General features: G+C 43.2%; 1 protein-coding gene across 1 annotated transcript in view; it reads right to left on the minus strand.

Moving 5' to 3' along the window:
- The window catches only part of DNAJC1 (DnaJ heat shock protein family (Hsp40) member C1), a 186,707-nt gene that overhangs the window by 17,033 nt on the left and 147,860 nt on the right, over window positions 1-21,814 (minus strand). Inside the window, exon 9 of the mRNA XM_074984862.1 lies at window positions 9,952-10,071. Coding sequence (XP_074840963.1) covers window positions 9,952-10,071 — 120 coding nt within the window. The remainder of the gene's footprint in view (window positions 1-9,951; window positions 10,072-21,814) is intronic.

Here is a 21,814-nt window from a genome sequence, read left to right on the forward strand (position 1 = left end):
GCAAGAGATTCCCATAAGACCAAAGGGAAACCATGCCTGAGGGAAAGACAGAAGCTGGGCTGAAAATTGGGCCCAATGGGTAGTAGTTAACGGCTCAATATCTGGATGACTGTCGGTTTCAAGCGGAGTGCCACAAGGCTCAGTTCTGGGGCCGGTGTTGTTCAACATCTTTATTAATGACCTGGATGAGGGACTGGATTGCACCCTCAGCAAGTTTGCAGATGACACAAAACTAGCGGGAGAGGTAGATATGTCGGAGGGTAGAGAGAGAATCCAGAATGACCTGGATAAATTGGAGGACGCAGCCAAAAGAAATCTGATGCAGTTCAACAAGAGAAGTGTAGAGTCCTGCACCTGGCACAGAAGAATCCCAAGCATTGTTATAGGCTGGGGAATGACTGGCTCAGCACCAGTACAATGGAAAGGAACCTTGGGGTTATGGTGGATGAAAGGCTGGATATGAGTAAACAGTGTGCCCTTGTAGACAAGAAGGCTAACAGCATACTAGGGTGCATTTGGAGGAGCATTTCGAGCAGATCTAGGGAAGTCGTTATTCCCCTCTATTTGGCACTGGTGAGGTCGCATCTGGACTACTGTGTCCAGTTTTGGGCCCCCCAGTAGAAAAAATGTGCTTGTGCTGGTGCAGGTTCAGCAGAGGACAACAAAAATGATTAAGGGGCTGGAGCACAAGACCTAAGAGGATAGGCTGAGGGATCTGGGTTTGTTTAGTTTACAGAAGAGAAGACTTAGAGGTGATTTAATAGCAGCCTTCAACTTACTGAAGGGGAGCTCTAAAGAAGAGGGTGAGAAACTGTTCTCAGTGGAGTCAGATGGCAGAACAAGGAGTAATGGTCTGAAGTTGAAAAGGGAGAGGTGTAGGTTAGATATTAGGAAAAACTATTTCACCAGGAGGGTGGTGAAGCATTGGAATGCATTGCCTAGAGAGGTGGTGCAGATTCTCCATCCCTTGAGGTTTTTAAGTCCCGGCTTGACAAGGTCCTGACTGGGATGACTTAGTGGGAGTTGATCCTGCTTGAAGCAGGGGGCTGGACTAGGTGACCTCCTGAGGTCCCTTCCAGCCCTGTGATTCTGTGAAAGACTCATAACTGACAAGTCTCAGCTAGAACAACTGGGGACATTTTTCAGTGGTTTTGTGGAGCCAGCTCCCAGGACCAGGATAGGAAGCATTGTCGAGACTCTATGGCTACCTCTACACTGGCGCCAACTTTTGGAAAGGGCATGTAATGCAGTGGATCAAAAATGCTAGTGAGGTGCTAATATGAATATTCAGCACCTCATCTGCATAACGACAGTCACTGGCCTTGTCAGAAGTGCTGCTTTCAAAATGCAAAATAGCTGTGTAGACAGGGTTCCTTCGAAAGGAAGTCCTGCTTTCGAAGGCATCCTTCTTCCAAAAACAAATTAGGAAGAGGGTGCTTTCAAAAGCAGGGCTTGCTTTTGGAGCAACCCATCTACACAGCTATTTTGCATTTTGCAAGCAGCACTTTCAACATGGCCAGTGGCCACCATTATGTAAATAAGGTGCTCAATATTCATACTTGTGCCTCATTAGCATTTTTGATGTGCTGCATTTACATGCCCCTTCTGAAAAGGAGGGTCAATGTAAACAAAGCAAAACAGTTATCCTAAGATGAGAAAACCACAGTTCAGCAACACTGGCTGCTAGCAAGGAAGTTCATCAACTGCTATTACAATATCTCCTCAACAGATTTCAAGAGGCAGTACCATTTAGGATTATTGTCCCTGTGACACTGCAACCCATTTTCTTCACAATGATATTATGAGATGATTATAGTACAGTTATGATGCATCTTGAAATAAGTCTTCTGAAGTGTTCATAGAAAAGTTATGATTTGCTGAATATGATTATCCTGTTTGCATGCATTTATCATTTTTGTATCTGAAGTTATGAATATTGACTAGGGATCTGTATTTCAAATGGGGTTACTCTAACAACCACCCACACCCAGTTTTTCAGGTACAACCATTAAGAAGCCAGATGTGGCTGATGGCCCATCAGTTAAAACAATGGACTGTGAAATATCTTAACCTTCCTGTGGGCATTTTGGCCATCCTGTAACCAATGGCAGCTATAACACTGCAAGGCCACTCGTCTCTGGACTCCATCTTGCGGAGTCAGTATTTTTCCACAAACTGGTCTGGTAACCAAGTTTTGAATCAAAGGATTCCTGTCATATGCTTAAGCTATATAAGGCAGAGAATGACATCATTCAGTAGTTCTTCACTCCACACACAAGATGACGTCTGAAAACAGATAATGAACTGGGGGAAGTGCTGGACTTAGGCTAAAAGGATTTCTAGTCTGTGTAAGTGAGAAACCCAAGCTGTGAAGCTAATGCAGCTCATGCCTTAAGAATCTATAAATCTGCCTGTGCCATCAGTTAGGGTGAGAATCTGCTAATTAGAAAGCTCAGAGGACAGCGGGCCTAGTGATTCAGTTTCTCTCTCTAGAAACCCAGCTGCAGTCTCTCTCCCCCACAATGCTTGGTATACCCAGGGAACATTTTGGGATATCTCAGGTGTGACAGGCTCTTTATAAAAACATACTTTTACATACATACAAACACACTTGAAAACAAATGAAGAAGGGCGTAGAATTTTTAGGACAGCTTTTTGCATCACATCACTTAGTGCACAGACTTTGCTGAGGGACCCACTAGATGTTCAAAGACAGACTACATATTTTTTTGAACTTTTTTATTCTCTGTTGTACAGTGCATATCAGAATGGAGCCTGGTTCATGACTAGCATTCCCAGGCCCTAGAGTAATAATAATTATAATAATAATAATAATGGATGGATTTGTTAATTTTTCTGCTAATTCATACCCAATCTAATATATTAAACTTAGTTTTTGTTTTGTTTATTTGTCAGGTAATCTGCATTGATCTGTTTGCTATCACATATAATCACTTATAATCTCTCTCTATAGTTGTTAAATACATTTTATGCTTTAATCTAAACCATTAAATTAGGAGTGAAGTGCCTGGAAATCTTAGCTCAAAGGGCAAAAGCTGTTGCATTATTCCTTTCCACATTGAGCGCTGTACAGTACCCCATGCAGTATATACTCTGGGGGGTGGGGGTCAGGGTGGGGGGGTGCATGCTCAGGGAGCTGGGAATTGCCTTAGCTGTAGCCTTTCTAGTAATGGTTTGGGCAGAGTCCATGGATGTAACTGCAGATGGGTGTGCCCCTACCTCTCTGAATGCTGATGGAAGTGTAGGACTGGGAGAAATTTGTAACTTGCCACAACAGCACACCGTGCAAGAGAGCATAGCCTGGTGTATCTGAGGGCTCAGAAGCATCCCAGTTCCATGTGGCATCCCAGGAAGGAATCTGTCATATTTCCTTACCACCAATAAGCAGCAAGTATGAACTCCCTTTCCCTGAACTGCCTCTCGACATGGTTTGGTCAAGACAACAAGCAGGGATGCCTTCATCTTGCTGTAAGGCAATCTCACTTAATGCATATTATGCTCACAATAGTCAGGTATCAAAGATGTCCAGCAGAACTCAGAATGAGCACACTGCAGTTCTGATATTTCTAAGCATTTTTTAAAACAAACTTTTCTGGCAGTTTTATTAAAAGAAAAAAAGCCCAAAGCCCATTTTTTTTAAAAAGTGGTCACTTAAAATAGCCAAAAGCATAGTATGATATAAATGTGCCAGGATGAGATTTTAAGGGGAAAAAAAAAAAAAAACCAGAAAGAGCCCCCAACCACTCCACGCACACACAAACAAAAGCTAACATAAAAAACCCAAACAAATGAAACAAACAAACAAAAAGACTAAGTTAAAATAACATTAAGGATCTGACATACTGACAAAAGCCAAAAACACTCTCCTTAAATCACTTCATTCTGCTTAAAAACGAGGACCTCAGAACAGTTTGATACTACAAATCATACCACCATAAATGACTACCTTACAAATTGTGAAGAAAAAATTCTGTTGATGGCTTTTTTTTTTTTTTTTTTTTTGCTTTGCTTTCTTTGTATATCAGAGGTTTTTGGGTTTTCTTTTTTAATATTGCAAACGCTAAGTTTTTCTACGCTGTTTTTACTAAAGGACCTCTTGTTGATTACTGAGAGCTCTCAAAATGCTGAAACTTGAGCTGTTGAGAAGAGAAGATTTGTAGCTGGATTATTTAAAAAAAAAAACAAACCTATTTGTTAATACCTATTCAGCCAAGCTCCTGACATACACTTGGGAGCAATCCTCGAAGATTCAAATACAGTAGGTTGCAAGTCCTAGACCATTGTAAATCCACAACAAGAACAGGAAAAACAAAACTTGAAAACTCTAATATTTCTAGGCAAAAATGAAGCAAGAATTATATAAAGGAAGAAAGAAGCCACATTATTATTTTTTGTTTTGAAGGTCATATATAAGAGTTCTGGTTTACTCCTCAGCTGAGTCAAACAATGTCCCTATGGCCTGGCTAATGCTAGAGTAGACTGTAAATAAAGATTTTATGCCCCCTTTGACAAGATTAAGGGGCAGGCTAATATCCACAACTGAATGGCTATGTTTAGGGTAGCTTCTAACTTCAGAATTTTTAACATCAAGACAGCAACGGTGAGGGAGCTAATGTATACAGGGCTCCAAGCAACTGATGTCATTTTAAGCATCATTTCATTGAAACCTGCTCAGTGCAGGTCTATGCAATACAGTGCTAAATATGACAACTGCTGGTGTACAAAATTGGAGCTGCATCAGAATTAACAGGAAGTGTTCAGCTTAAAACTTGGTACAGGTAAGGCTTACATAAGATACTTTACTGCTGGGGCTACATAGTGGGGTGAGTATTTTCTGAGCACCAGTTTCTGGACAGGTTCACTTTGCAGGTATCCTGACCCTAAATAGCTTCCATTTGCAGATGCCTTTAGAAATGTACCCAGGCTTTCACATGGATAACACCACCTTCTGTCTGGGGCTGTTCTAACAAAAAACAACTGAGTTTTCACTGTCCCAAAATAAAGTCCATCACCACATAACCATCCATACTTAGTGCTGGTGTCTCCCCTCACAGCTGGAACTCTTCTATCCCAAAATATCCTCAGAGAGCATCCTCTCATCTGGTCCTTGATGGAACTTAAGCCTTCTGGCATAGGCCTGTAGGCTCCAACTTGTGGGCCCAAACTGCATCCAGATCTTCCCACAAGTCTCCTGCTCCTTGGGCTCCTCTATGTTATGGCTCTCTTCGTCCTGTGGTTATCCCTGCAGGAGCCCTTCATGCACACCACAATTTCCTGAGCTTCCCCTCCCCTTTTCTGTGCAGCCTCCTGCTGCTCTTTATGGGGCAATCATCCTGATCTCTTCCAGGTGTGACTTGTTCTGTAATCAGGGGTGGCTAGTTCCAGCAGGCACCACCCTGTTGCATACAGGCCACAAGAAATCAGTGCTATAGCAGGTTATTTCCAGACCCTGACTCCCCTTGTAAAACATCTCTTACAATTCTGTTTTCCACGCCACGTCAGCAAGAGCACTTTTGGGCTGTATCTTGCTCATATCTCACTAGAAAGCTCAAAGGACAGAGAGCCTAGTGATTCAGTTTCTCTCTCTAGAATCTCAGCCGCACTCTTCTCTCTTTCTCCCACAATGCTTGGCATGTCCAGGGAACATTTTGGGATATTTCAGGTGTGACAGGCTCTTTATAAAAAACATACTTTTAGGTACATACAAACACACTTGAAAGCAGATGAAGAGGGGTGTAGAATGTAATTTTTAGGACAGCTTTTTGCATCAAGTCGCTCATTAGCGCACTAGACTTTGCTGAGGGACCCACCAGATGTTCAAAGACAGATTCTACATTTCTTGAACTTTATATTCTGTGCCTGCACAGTGCATACCAGAATGGAGCCTGGTTCATGACTGTCAAGTATCAGAGGGGTAGATGTGTTAGTCTGGATCTGCAAAAGCAATGAGGGGTCCTGTGGCACCTGATAGACTAACAGAAATGTATGAGCATAAGCTTTCAACCTGCATCGGAGGAAGTGGGTCTTTGCCCATGAAAGCTTATGCTCATACATTTCTGTTAGTCTATCAGGTGCCACAGGACCCCTTGGTTCATGACTAGCATTCCCAGGCACTAGAGCACTAATAATGGTCTGACCGATTTGTTAATCTTTGTGCAAGGCCATGTTTAAAGATTTGTTTTTCCACTGTCAAGCTGCTTACAATAAAATGTATTACTCACAACTGCTGTGTAAATTAGTGTTTTTGAACGAGCCCCTCCTTAGTTAGTACTGTGAAGTCAGAGACACTCCTGTCTCTAATAAAACATATTTCACCATCTGCTACGCGTTGCATCACAAATTGCTTAGTCGTGTGCACACTGAGACTCCTACAGCTTGCCTGTATATAATATAGGCATATTTAATTTCTTAGTGACTTCATAACAGAAATAAAAGTAAAACCCTTAGGCATATCTACACTAGCCACTGCATTAGAAATTTCTGTCTCTCTTTCAAAAAAAGAAAGTAGAGGGTCTACAAGCCAAGCGTTCCTTCTTGAAAGGAAATCAAAGGAATGTGCCACAGCTTTTGAATTTGGTCCTCCTAACCTGTAATAGGAAATGTTTCCCCTTTCGAAATGGCCTTTCAAAAGAAAATGTGTGTAGATGCTCCACGTGCCACTCTTTCAAAAGAGTGGGTCCTCCATGGCACCAGCCCGCTGGGACGTGGATACTTGCTGGCTGGCAGCAGCAGGGCTCTATGGTCTGTGTGATCAGCAGCCCTTAAACCACACAGACCCAGAAACCCCATGGCAGAAAGCTGTGTGTGTGCCAGGAGCAGCCATTGCACACACTCTCTCAGCACGTGGCAGGGACACCTCCCCCGGGACAACCCCCATTCCCTGAACGCAACAGCCAGGTGTGCACCAGCAGCCAGCCATCAGAGGAGCCCCAGACCTCCCCTCCCAGAGCTTTCCCAAGGTTCATGGGGGCCTGGGCAGGCAATGAAAAATGCGCTCCCTCCTGGAATGAGCCAGACCTCAGGGACTTCCTGGGCCTCTGGCAGGAGGAGAAGGTCCCGAAGGAGATGGGCACTGAACACCGCAACACAGCTGCCTTCATCCCGTTCACTGACAAACTGGCCTCCGGGGCACACCTGGCCCAGTCCTCTGACCAAGTCAGGAGTGAAGTAAAACAGCTGCAGCAGGGCTACAACCAGGCACGGGACTTAGCCAGACGGTCAGGGCCCGCATCCTGCCCCTTCTACTCTACAGAGAGTTACAGAGCCTCCTGGGGCCCAGGGACAACAACTTCCCACCTGCCATCCTGAACAGTGCAGCCGATGAGCTCCCCTCTGGGGATGAGGAGGAGCTGGGACCCCCAGGCAACCCCACCATACCGGGCATGGAGGCAGAAATGGCGTAGTTCAGTGATGAAGGGAATCTGGTGATTGACCTCCCCTCCTGGTCCTCGAGCCACACCTCAGCCAGCTGGGCATCACTAGACCTCAGTGGGGGATCTGCTGGTAAGTACCCTCCAGGATGTGGTAGGCAGAAGCTCCTGACCCAGCTGCCCCCTCCAGCTGAGCCCCCTGCCGATGCTCCCTCACAGCCTTACCATCCCCCATCCCCCCTGCCCTATCCCTGCCCCACTGGGGCCCCCGAACCAGGGGCAGGAGGGGATCCCAGGGCTGATGGGGCTTGAGGCCCTCCACCCCTGCCTTCAGGTAAGGCCCCCTGCACAGGTACACTGCTCCAATGTACATAGCTCACCCCACTTCCCCACTGTATGTAGTTCTATGCCCCACTGTTTATATAGACATATTGTTCTTTTACATAATATACTTCATTTGATCTAAATCCCCATGTGCTCAGGGGGATGACGGGGAGAGGGGAGTGTGCAGGGTACCTGCTGGGGGTGGCTGGGAAGGTGGTTAGTCAGGCTCCTGAGCAAGATGCTCACGGTGGGCTTCCCAAACATGGACCTCATCCTGGTGGGCCTGGCAGCTAAAGGTGGCAGCCAGCTGCTCATATCCCAGGCCAGACTCAGATGCCCACCCCTGGTTGAATGCCTCGTCCTTGCTCTCCACAACATTGTATAGGATGCAGCAGGGGACCACCACTTGGGGGTTGTTGTGCAGTCCCACCTCCAGGCATGCCAGGAGACCACCACCACTGGCCTTTCAAATGTGCGCTTGACCACGTTGAAGAGCTCCTGTCTGGGGTCAGGGTGGCCAGTATAGGGCCACATGACCCAGGGCTGGAGGGAACAGGTGACATCCCCCAGCATGCACAGGGGCATGGTGGTGTCCCTGAGCAGAAACTCCCTCTGGGGGATGAAGTTCTCTGCCTCCATATGTTGGCAGAGGCCGAAGTTTCCAAACACACGCTCATCATGCATGCAGCCTGCCCAGCCCACATAGATGTCCTGGAATCGTCCCCTGCTGTCCACATGGGCCTGCAGTACTTGTGGAAGCTCCGGCACCCTCAACAAGTGCAGGGTGAGGGTACCGAGGGGGGCCCCTTAAAGCATCATCTGGCTCCAGGCCCAGAATGGCTTGTCTGCCATGCAATCCTGTCCGCGGCATTTCCCGGCCCCTTCTTTCAAAATGATGCCTGTTGCACTGTGGATGCTCTTTCGAAAGAGCACCTTGTCCTTTTGAAAGGGTGGATTGGAGGCGCCAGCTATTGCTCACGTGTGGACGCTCCACTTCAAGAGACGACCTTTCGAACTGTGGCTTTCAAAAGAGAGCCTTTTGAAATTGTGCTGTAGTGTAGACATAACTCCTATGTTTGTTTCCCAAGACAAAGTAAAACCACTTCATAAACTGGCTTGCAGATAACCCACTATAACTCATATAGCAATTTATGACTAAAAGCCAGGTTTCATTTTCTGAAAATACTATGCTAGGTTTATTATTATTAAGTATAGAACATCAAGCCCCAAAAAGGTACATCAACAGCATTAAGCTTTAGACCTCTTTAGACCCTCCAGACCCTTTGAAATAGCATCAGCTGAAGAGACTTTTGAATGACCCTCTGCAGACATGGTAGAGCAATAAGTGACCTATTGCTAAAAATGAAAAATTCCTTTTATAGACTATTTAAAAGTTTTCAAGATAAAACTTTGAATCCTTTGGCGTGTGTGCGTATAAATGTATATGATACAGGCCACCTTAAAATATGTAGGATATTATTTTACACAATACCACTGTTAGCCCATACTGTAGCCTGAAAATAGGAAATGAAATATAACTAATCTCATATGAAATGTTTTATCATTTTGTAGAAATATTTCCATTTAACTAATGGTAGCCACCATTCTAAATGTTCTAAACAAACAAGCAGTCAAGCAGCACTTTAAAGACTAACAAAAGAATTTTGTTAATTATTTTGTTATTCTTTTAAGTGCTACTTGACTGCTTTTTTGTTTTAATAGTATATAGACTAAAATGGCTCTCTCTCCGTTACTCTCTAAATGTTGAGCAACGAAGGGTCCTGTGGCACCTTATAGACTAACAGAAAAGTTTAGAGCATGAGCTTTCATGAGTTAACTCACTTCTTCAGATGCTATTAGCTGATTCATATCTTTTTAAATAAACCTGCTTTAAATAGTAAACTTTAAATCTTACTAATGTCCTTTTGCAGTTAAAAAAGGGTTACCACAAACACTAAAACATGCATTGTTTTTCTGTTATCAGGTTACAAGTAGTTCAGGTCTCCAAGCACCAGAATGCCCCACACAGCTGATCAGTTACAGCTGTTAATTGTGGAGCAAGGGACTGCTGACATCTGCTTCTTGCTTAGTTAGTTAATGGTTCACTTCCAGGTCCTAAAAGGATTGCAGTCACTCTCAAAAGACAATGTTGGACCCCATCTACGTCTGCCTTCTACACTGCCTGTCTTGTTCTGGTTTGTCACTCTCCATACAAAGCAAATCTGAGTGAACTCACATCTGCCACTGATCGACCCAATTCGTGAGCAATCTTTTCCCATCGACCTGGGGTACCCCCTGGGAACTTGACCATACTTCTTGTCAGCTGGCTAAGGTCCTCTTCCGTCCATTCAGGTGCCTGCAAAACATTTGGAAAATACTTACTATGCTAGGAAATTGAAAAAAAGAGTAGCTGGATAAAATATTGAACAACACTAAATACATTAATCAAATAATGTATACTGTAACAAACAATGTAATTTAATACTGCTTTAAAAGCTTGTTAGTTGAATGCTCAGTTTATTCTGCTGTTACAGAAAACAGTACATAACTCTCAGTGAAGGAACTTGAACTATTAAAAGTATTTAATATACAAAATACACACATTTAACTTATGTCACTATGAAAAGAGTAAACAGCAAAAAAATCAAAATAAACCATAAATTCACTACTGAAAGATTAAACCATTTCTAAAGACAGCAAAATTTAGAGGATATAAAAAAAAATCCTCTTACATGTAACTGAACAATTTATAAAGCAAAAGAAATATTTTAAAAGTCCTTAATTAAAAAATACTGAAAATAATACTTAATATCATTCATAAATCTGTATCTTAAAAGAGCATGCACAACTCAGTCAGTTTTTAAAGCAACCATTATGTATGTATATTTTAACATTTTGGGACAACACAGAAATGAAATCTGATGACCTTACGTTCCACTGAGTTACTGTTTTTTAAAGCAACTAAACCCGGTTGCTTCTGTGCACCATACACATGAAGAAAATAGAATGAAACGACATTTTCAAGAGCAACAAGGCCCAACAACCAAAATACAATCAATGTTCTACTGCAACAGCGTGCTGCAAATTGTGAACAATTTCCTCCTTTGTGATAACCAAATAAAACAGTGCAAAAACACTGGCTCTTCAGATACAATAATAACATTAACAATTAAAATTTTTATGTTAAATTGCCTCCCCAAGAACTCAGTCTTCCACACCAATAAAAGTAGTGACTATTGAACTAAACATTTGTAAAATAAAGTAGTTAACCATTTTATTTTTAAAAATAAGAATCTTTTACAACAAATACCTCTTCTAATCACCATTTCTGATAATGAACAGACATATATCAAGCAGTTTGCATTACAGAGCCATCAGCACAGAACAACAGTCAGAGGTGAGTGACCCCAGGGACCATCTCCACAGCTACAGCAAAGCTTCTCCCTGACACTAATCCTGCCTGTCATTCTCCCACTGTGCTCTAACCACACTGACATCCGCCTGCCGCACTGCAAGCTTAACGGGCCCTTCCTGACTTTTTACTGTCTCCCCCAATCAATGGTTCAAGCGTGCTCTTTTCACCATGTCCAAATGGCAGCTTCACTCATAATCAAAGTGCACTGCCCCTGTTAAAGGGCTTCCCGAAAGGCTCTACCATTTGCATTCATTTGCAAAGCAAACTACTTTTATTCACTTTGTTCTGCTATCAAGAATGTTCCCTGAAGCAGATAAATTGGCATAAATACAACCTGCCACTTAAGAGACAGTAAATAATAGCCAATAGTGGGGAGGATTTTATCAATTGTTCTATTTTGTAGCTACGTAATTCTTTGTTCATCAAATGCTAAAAGCCTGAAAATATTCATATTTATATAGCTTTTAATGGAAGCATGAATTCATTATCCATCACAGTTTAAATAACACACAGTAGTGTGTGAGAGACTTAACACCTACACTACGTATTAAGTAAAGTGGGCATGTAAGCTAAATACAAAAAACAAATTTTAATCACACTGTAGAATAATATTTTATTCGTTGTACAAAATAAAAGAATACATATTCTGAATTACAACTTCTTTATTAATGCATTTGCATAACTTTAGGTGGGGGTCATAGAAATGCAATTCCTGGATACCTTTAAATATTCTAGTTTTGAAAATATAATTCCGGCACTATTTATTTATCATGAAAAGAAAAGAGGCTAAGTAGGGAATTTTAAATATCAATAAGTTTTTCATAATATAATGCACACATGGAACTTAAGCATTAGTAAGTGCAACTTTCAGGAACAAATGAAAATTATGTTCTACGATGATTTCAAATGTAAATACTTAACACAAAATAGTAGCACAGACAGATGTATCAACATATTAAAAGCATATCTCAAAAATTTCACACGAAAAACAAAGTAACAAACATTTTGAAGATAATGACTGATGTGTTAATTTTTTTAAAAAATGTTTTGTAAGTTTTGATAGTTGGATGTGCTGGATATTTAAATTCTTGTATGTAAATATCACAGAAGTAAACACAAAGTTCATTTTCCTTAGCTATCATCACAAAAAGTGTAATTAGAATGTACTGTCTACTGTTCTTTAAAACAGAAAAAAAATCACATCTAATTGTATGTGCAGCTATGATTCCAATGTACTAAATGAAAAATTTACCTCACTGACATGGTAAATTACCTTAATAAAATTTTTAAAAATAAAACTAAGGACATAAAACTGATAGGTCCAAAATTCTTTGCTAGAGCCTTCCAGAAATCCATTATTAACCACTACTGCAGTGAAGAGCTTTGGTGAATTTGCAATTCCTGAGCAATAGATAATTGTGCCTTTAGATGCAACGTCCCTACTATGATCCAGCCATGAGGGGGGGGATTAGTGTGAATGTATTCTCCCTGTTCTGATTTGGAGCCAACTGTAACAGAGTCTCAAATGAATGCATAAGCATACTGCTTTGTCACTTTATCCATGTGTCCCCAATATTACTGAAACACTGGGCCAAAATCCATCTCTGCACTTAAGTAATGGAAGATACCACATAGTGAGGGGACAGCTGTTGTGACTACACAAGCATTCAGATTTTACATCAGAAAAGCTCTGCTCTGGGATTAACTCTCCACAGTGAATACCAAATGAAAGGAAGCAGAGCTATAGGCCTCAGCTTTTAACATCAAATAAATTACATTTACAAATATAAAAAGTTATATAGCATTTGCTCCAATTATATTCCTTAAAATGGTTTTTGATACAAGTCTTGAAAGAATCAAGACCAAACTTCTCTGCAACCTTTAAAGAGCAAGTAAGAATGTGGTATGTTATCTGAACCACAATTATGTTCTTTCATCTTTAATTATGTCACACACTTCCTTGCAGCAAAAGCAGCTACATGCTATGAAGTCTCCTCTATATAAAAATAATTCCTTCTTTAAACAGAAACTAAAACTCAAATTGTTGAGAACAAATGCTATTCTGTGTTAAGTAAAACAATCTTTTAGGTCTCTAATTTAAAACTTAACATTTTGAAGAATTCACGACTTGCATACAATTTTATTGATGACTTAAGTATTGACATTTTAGCATTCACATCAAAATTCTGATGTTTAAAAGGCATGCATTCTAATTTGATGATTATCAAGAAACTCAAGGACTGAAATTCTGCCTCTGACCTACCTCACAGGTCAGCTACTTTTTCTGACACATTTTAGCCCTGACCTACCTCCCCGTCTATCCAACACACAGAGCCCTTGGGCATACATTCTCAGAACACAGTTGTTGTCTACACTGGAAAGCTACATTGGCATAATTGTGTGTCTCAGGGATGTGAAAAATCCAGAGACTTAAGCCAACCTACGTTTGGGGCAGGACACTGCTAAGAATTCTTCTGTGGACTCAGGACTTGTCTAGAGCAACGTTCCAGGGGTTGACTTAGTGGGTCTACTAGGGACACGCTAAATCATGCACTACTTGAGCTCCTGACGAACCTGTTACTCCATGGGGTCGCAAAGCATAAACGAAGTCAATGGGAGAATTTCTCCTGTTGACCACCTGGAGTGGGAATGTCGCCATGGGTCAAACTAACTTACGTCAACTCCAGCTATACTAGTCACACAGCTAGAGTAACATAACTTAGTTTGACTTTGCTCCTGAGTGTTGACCTGCCCTCAGGTACTACTTGTCAGTGAGATGGATTATGTACAGTGACGGGAGACCCCATACTGTCGCTGTAATGTCTATGATGAAGTTATACACAGGACCTGGTGGAGCAGGGCAGCTGTGCCATTGTAGTGCTTTAAATACAGATATACTCCAACTTGCCATCTTACCTAGGAGGACAGATACAAGTGCATGTACCATTCTCACATGTCTGCCCACCCATGTGGCAGGGTGCAGTTAAAGCTTATGTAGCCGAGTTAAAATTATCTTGGATAGTCTGCCAACGCTATTCTACAATTCTCATGGTGTGTATACTCCATCCCTTCTATTTGCTGACTTTCCACTCACCTTCTATGCATGGAAAGTGATCTGCTGGTTTCAAGAGAGACATTAGGCATTTACCATTCATTTCAAGTATACTAACTACCATAACAACAACTAAACCCAGCTTGGTCAAAGAAGAAAGATTCCTACCAACCAGTGACTCTAGCATTTGTGTAGCGTGAGGACTGCAATCCCGTCCCCTCTCTTCTGGAAGAAGCAACAGGAACATGAATTTGTTTGACAGAATCTCAATAAAGGTGGCAGAGGTGTGCAGAGACTAATATTCCCCTAACCTTTTCCACCCTTACGCAGATTTTTGCATCCATGTGTGGAATAAATTTTTGCATATGCAAACTGAGCCACCAAAAGAAAAAAAATCTAGCTGTAGGTGCTCTGCTAACCAGCTGAGCGGCATGTGAATTTCTCCTGAATGGCTGCCAAGTGCACAGCTTACCAGGAATACTGCGGCACACTATTCCAGCGAGCAAATCAAATCCACCTAAGTTAAGATGAAGGATGGGAATGGAAAGTCTAGCCACCAATATGAAGAATTTAACCATAAGCTGCCACCACCTTCACAGCCCATAGTCCTGTATGATCATCTGAGTGTCAAGGACATATGATTTCCAGACCAATGGCAGAGTGAACGAGGACAGCACCAGAGAACAGCCTGGAATCACAAGAACAGGTCCCAGAACAGAACATAATACTGGAACCAGCCCTGGACTAGGCCACACAGCCAAATCAAATAGGGGATGTCCTGGGCCCAAATGACACAGTCACTCCTTTATGCAGCAACGATCGTTCTTTGAAACGTGTTTCCCTATGGTAGCTCCTCTGTAGGTATGTGCACTCCTGCACCTCCAATCAGAGATTTAGCCTACAAATGCCATCTTCCTCCCTAATTGTCTGCCTTGAGGTTACCTGGCATTGTGCAAGTGAATCCTACTAAGCTCCTTCTCTACAGCAGAGCCACATGTAGAGAACTCCAAAGTACAGGGCAGAAGGGCAAGTTGTGGAGCATCTGCAGGGACATACATCTCAAAGAACCATTGTTAAGGTGTGTAACCCCCTCTTATTTTTCAAATAGTGTCCCCACAGGTACTCCAATGTGGGCAACTACACAGCAGTTACCTCCATATACGGTTGGGGTGTTGGAGAGGAGTCTGTTACTACAGAGAGTACTGTGAAGCTAAAGATGGTACTGGAAGCTACATTTCCAGGGATCACATAAAGGTCTGTGAAAGCGTGGCCAAAGGCCAAAGTCACTTCCTGTGCAGGTTTCTGAGATAGGGACATATTTAACGAATGCGACTGAGGTAGAAACTGCTGTCATGGAGTATGTATGGATTCTGGATGGAGGCAACAGGATGCGTCCTAGACAACAGCGATTAACGCAACCTGAGACCCATCTGGATAGCTTTTGAACTGATACGATGAAATCTTTGGTTCTTTCTGCAAATGAAACGAAGAGTGCAGCGGACTTGCTGAAGTCCTTAGTCCTATCCAAGAATATTTGTATTAGAATATTAGTACTCTTAAGATCCTACATAGCAAAGTTACCTCCCTGTTGTCACAACGTGGTTTTCTGGGAAAAAGAAAACAGGAAGATGGATCTGTTGATTCCCATGGAAAGTGGAAGCAATTTTCAGGAGAAACTTGGGATGCAGCCTCAGAACGGCCAACACTCCTCCTACGTTCCTAGCTGATGTAATGTCAATTAGAAATGCTGCCTTCATGAACAGGTGTAACAGAAAGCAAGTTGCCATGCCTAGTCAAAGCACTGAGAACTAGGTTATGATCCAAGCTTTGAGCAGATGGTCTCATGTGGGAAGAGATTCCCAATGGCCTTAAGGAATCTGTGCATCAGTGGGTGAGCAAACTCTTGCGTATTTGTCTCACAGTGGAAAGCAGTTATGGTAGCAAGATGTTCCTTAACAGAACTGAATGAGGGTCTTGATGCATGGAGGTCTAAGACGTAGTCTAAAATCTGACGGAGTGAACACGAAGTTGGATTTGTGCACTAAGAATGACATCAAACTTGGAATCATTTCCATTTTTGCAGGTAAGTACATCAGGTGTTCTACCTTGATTATACAATAACTTGTCTTTCACCTCAGAATATTCTAACGTTAAGTCTTGCAACTAAGAAAGAGCCAGGACAGGAAATGGAAGACTCACAAGCTGGAGTAAGGGATCAGCCCATAGCTATGAGAGAGCAAGACGGAATGGGCCAAAGAGGAATCAGAGGATATACCGGTTCCTTTGTGGGACACAGAAGGCAGACTTGTCTTAGCTTGGGAGGTGGGGGAGCGGCAAATCATGATAACTCACTTTGTCTCATCAAATTTTCAACAGGATCTTGGATAAGGAAAGGAAATGGGGGAAAAGCACGACAAGAGCTCTCTGCCATAGGAAGATGAGGGCATCTCTGAATGAATGTTTCCGTAGACCAGTCCTGGAGCAGTAACAAAGACATTTCTTGTTTTGATACGCAGAGAAGAGATCTGTGTTTGGGGTTCCCCAAAGAGTGTCTCTCTAAACACTTTCAGTTCAACTTCCATTCACGGTCATGAGAAAGACTCCGACTCAGGCTGTTGGCTGTCACATTCTTTGTCCCTGGCAGGCAGACAGCTGAGATGAGCACATTGTGACCAGTGAACAAATTACAAAAGTTTGAGCGCTTCCATGTGCAGAGAGGGTGATCTGGCACTCCTCTGGTGATTTACGAAAGACATACAGGTCACACTGTCCATCACAATTTTTCTATTGGTGATCTAAATGAAAGACAGGATTAGCAGAATGCCCACAGCTGGCAGCATGAGTTTCTGTTGGTGGTGCGTATCTTTACCTGCTTTGGTGCACATAAAATTTATTCTGCCCATGGATGGGGAAAAAAAAAATATTGAGAACATCGCTCCCCACCCCCTCCAACTGCAGTTGCCACCCTGGTGCTCCTCACGGGGAGCAGAAAAGGCTGCAGTAGTTTCCCCTGCTTCCCAGCAGGAGTGTCACACAGAGTGCATCGTTGCACCAAGCATGCCCATTTTTCCAGGGCTCCCTCATTGGCAGGGACCTTTGTGCATGAGCCCCACTGCACCAGGAGGTAGTTTGCCACTGATACCCCAACTTACTTTGTGACTAGCTAGTTAAACCTTAGCTGACTACTAGTAGGGCACTGTCATAGAAATGAGTTTTGTGAAAGGATGCAAGTGTAGGAATAGTACATATCTGAGCAAAAATAGTACGTCCCATAAATGTAAGGTCTCTGAGTATGAATTCAGCTAAATGTGAGCTCTTGGGACCTGTGTATGTCTTTGTGCTCCAACTGATCGGTGCAGATTAATGTAGGAGGCTTAGAAACATGGCTAAAGCAGGGCAGATTTCAGCAGACCTTTCCATTACAGGCATGCAAAAACTTAATGTAAAGGTCCGATACATTCTGTAATGCATTAAACATTATTCATAATACAGTATTGTTACTGGATAGGAACATATATCAGTACAATAAAATATACCTTTAATTACAGAATTTATTTGGTTGTATGGGTTTTGATTGGGGATCTCGGCCTGCAAATGCTAACGTACACAATAAAAATATGAAAAGACTGCTTGCATGCCTAGTTATTCACATGCTTGAGTGTTAGCAGGATCTGAGGCTGAGCCTAAAAATATATTTTATTCAGTCAACTAACCAAAGTAACTCTTACGATGAAATCCTGCTCCTATTAAACAGACTGCCATTGACTTCAAGTCAGGCCAGTCCTTCTCCTTGGATTATATGCACCGTGACTGGGGTACACTCATCCCTCATTAAACGAGTACTTTACTTACGAGTACTTGCTAAAGCGAAGGACAAATATACCTACCTTTGTTCACTAGATGAGTGAACTACCCCCCCAATACAAGCCTTATCCCCATCCCTGCAGCTCTAACCTGCCACAGCCTGACCCCTCGCCAGCTCTGTGGCCCCTACCTGCCACAGCCTGACTTCCTGCCCATCAGCTCCGAGGCCCCAACCACTACAGCCACAACCCCCCACCAGCCCGCAGCCCCCCCCCGCCAACTACCTGGCCCACTCCCAACACCCCATCGCCCCACACCCCCAAGTAAGTTAAGGACTTACTTACCACTGGTGAAATCTGAGGAGCCTCCAGTACCTCCAGCTGCGCACGTCAAAGCAGCTCCCGCCACATGGGGGGCGGCCGTGTGCTAAGAAGTGGCTCTGGCCGAGCAGCAGGGTGCCCACAGCCATGCACACAGGTGCCTCCAGTCACACTCTGGAGCTCCCCCTGCACTCTTCGTCCCAGCTCGGCCTACTCCCAAGGGCCCCCCACAGCTCACAGCTCCCCCACCCCCACCCAACACTCCCCCTGCCCACAGCTCCCCGCCCAGTCCCCAAATCCTCTGGCCTGCTGCACACTACTCCCCACCCCCCCAGTCCCAGATACCGCTGGTGCACTCCGCAGGAATGAACCGCCACCTCCTCCACCAGAGCTGCCACCAGATTTTAATTCTCCCTCCTCCTCATGGTCCCAAACTGCCCCCAGCCCTTAATCCTCTCCAATAACCTCCCCCCAACCCAAGGTTTACTTACTTTTCCAAAGCAGCACCACATGCTGCCACTCCTTCACCGGGTTAGGAGCAATAGAAACCAACCAGAGACTTCAAAGTGTATTTAATGGTAAATTAGTTTCCCCCTTACAAGTTTTTGCCTGCGAGCAGAAAGTTGGGAACCAGTTGCGCTTGTATAGCGAGGGATGAGTACACAGGGAACGGTCCAGGCTTCTGCACCTGCAAACTTGTGCTTCCCAAGCGACATTGCAGAATACACGTGCCCCGTGCACAAGCAGCCATACCTATAGTGGCACTGCACTGACACGGGTTTGGCATTTGGATACCTCAGACTGTATCCCAGGGCTTTTAAGTGCCTCACTAGCTCTAGGAAAAAAATTGTGGTGTATTGTGGGAGAACTTGTCTGTCGTCCCAAGCCTCTATGCAAAAGTGTTGTCAGTCCATGAAGGCTTCTTGCTGAGGCACTTCCAGCTCTGCCCACTCCCTGCTTTTTTTTGTTCCACCCAAAGATAAGCCATAGATCCAGCCCTGGTGGAAGAGTTCTTCCTGCCTGCAGCTCACTGTTACTGCAGGATGAAGATAAGGGGACGGTGAGATAGTAGTGGACATTTCAGCAGCTGTGTCTATTATTTGGAAGATCGCTGCAGAGGATCTCAGCAGAGATGCAACTATATTTACTGCTGTAGTTGCTGAACTTTTTTAAAATAACAAGCGTATGTATAATGCAAACCATCTCCATTATCTCAGAACACCTTGTAACCTCTTCAGGACAGGGACCATCCACCTCTGCTGAGCACTTAGCACAACAATATCCTCATTCAGACATGAGCCTGCAGTGTGGCCTCTGGACACCAGCATAATATATTAAGATAATATGTAAAAGAAATTTAAGCCAGTAGGTGACCTTAAAATGCTTTCATTTTGTTCAAAGCAAAATCAAATGCTAAGAAGCACTTCTCATGAATACACTGAGATGTGAATAGTTGATTTTAATTACAATGGGTATTTCTGAGATTTTTAGTGGCTGCCATCTTGATAAAATGACACATTTGACACTGGCTTTTTTTTGGCAGGCTTTGGGTGAAACTGTAAGCCAGCTTTAATACCAGTTTTAACAGCCAGAAGGTTGTTTAAATCTTTCAGCGTTTAAATGAAGAATCTAATTTACAAATATTAACATTCACTTTGATAGGTAAATTAGATTGGAACCCAGCATGCAAACCTTTCTGTGTACACTGTGAGGTTAGTAAGGCAGCTGTTATTTTATTTTTTGAAAAAGCAAAGATGGCTGCCATCATTAGGTTCCAAAATACCAATGTTAATTTAAAATACTAATTTTCAAATACGTTTCACAATCTGTGCATGCAAGGAGTGATTCTTACATTAACATTCTCAGCCCTGGGTTGAGTAAAATGTACATAACTATCTTAAGAGTATATAGGCTGAAAAGTAACTCATTTACTTATTTCAGACAGGAAAATCTCAATCAAGAAGAGGAGATTAGTTATTTGTTTCTAGTAGCACATACGTCAGGGGCCTGCAAATGAAATAGCGAGAAGACACATTTTTTCCAAATTCAATTAAAAAATCAATACTTCAAGAGCCACAATACATGTGAATATGAGACAGTCCTTAATAAATAACATCAAACTGTACTTTTTGTAACCCTTATTTTTAGAACAGTGTGCACACAAAGCTAAATTACCCCCATCTCCAGGCCTTACTGGCCTCAGGCCCCAGATCTTCCCCATCTGCAAACTTTACTCCCCCCCCCTCCTACAAACCTGTCCTCCCCACCCCCAAGCTTTACTCTCCCACCCCACAAACCTGTCCCTGCACCCCCAAAGTTTAACCCCTCTCAGCTCCAAACTGCCATCCCCCATCCTCAGGTTTAACCGCTATCAGCCTCAAACAGCTCCTCCATCCCCCGGATTAACCTGCCTAAACCCCAATCTCCACTCCTCCTCTTCCCCAAGATTAACTGGCCTCAGCATACACAGCCTCTGGGGCTGCCACCTCCCCCCAGCTTCTGCTGCCTCCTTTGCAGTGGAGCTGCATGGCTCTGGCATGGGCAGGCTTGGCTGCCCCTCCCTCCAGCTCTCCTGTAGGCTTAGCGCTTCCCCCAGGTACAGTGCAGGCGGCTCCCTGCCCTGCCACGGTTTTCTTCCCCAGGGCTCCCTGCCACAGCTGACTGCTCAGCGGCTGTGGAGGCTGCTGCCATTTAAACAAAAAACCTATTTTCAATTGGTTTAACAGTGGGCAACTGAATTTAGTTCTTTTTTTGTTTAAGCAGTGACAGCCTCTGGAGCTGCAAGAGGAGTCAGCTGTGGCAGCTCTCAGACCCGCAAGAGGCTCCTTAAAGAGTTACAGGATGCCATCCCCTGAACTAGGTGAATGCCATACATGAAAGAAGTCATAGTTCCAGCCCTTAAGAGCTTAGTTGTCTCTTAGAGACAAACAGGCTAATAAAATGAAGGGAGAAAGGGTAAAAATGAGTAAGCTGTAGAGATCAAGCCCACAGCTACGTAAAGCCATCTAAAAATATTTTTTTAAAATCCCCAGGTACCCACAAATAACAACAACCCATCAGTCAGTAGTTTGTTACATCTGCTGTGACCCCCACAAAGACAAAGGAATATTTGTTAAATGGTTTGAAAGCTTTCAGTATTATAGGTATTATTTAGTATCAGCTAGCAAGGGACACAGAGGGTGTAGATGGCTATACTGGGATCCCTTGGGTCAAACATTTGCCAAATAGCAAATGGACATTGGATCTGACTTGCCACCTCATCCTTAAGGAATGGTCCACCCAGAACAAAGTTAAGGCGCACTGGCAGGACAATATGTGGGGAGCCTGTAATGCTGTTTACACACAGTGTGTGTATTCCGCAAACATAGGGCTTCAGCTTACAGAGCTGCCAATCTAGTGTCTTTCATGAGCAGGACAATCTCAAGATTTAGATATTAAAAGAAACAATTCTGTATGAACAAATTAATTTAGATTCCGCAGCACATGAAAATATGTTATACGGAATAAT

The sequence above is a fragment of the Carettochelys insculpta genome, chromosome 2, assembly GCF_033958435.1.
Source record: "Carettochelys insculpta isolate YL-2023 chromosome 2, ASM3395843v1, whole genome shotgun sequence".
Taxonomy (NCBI): Eukaryota; Metazoa; Chordata; order Testudines; family Carettochelyidae; genus Carettochelys; species Carettochelys insculpta.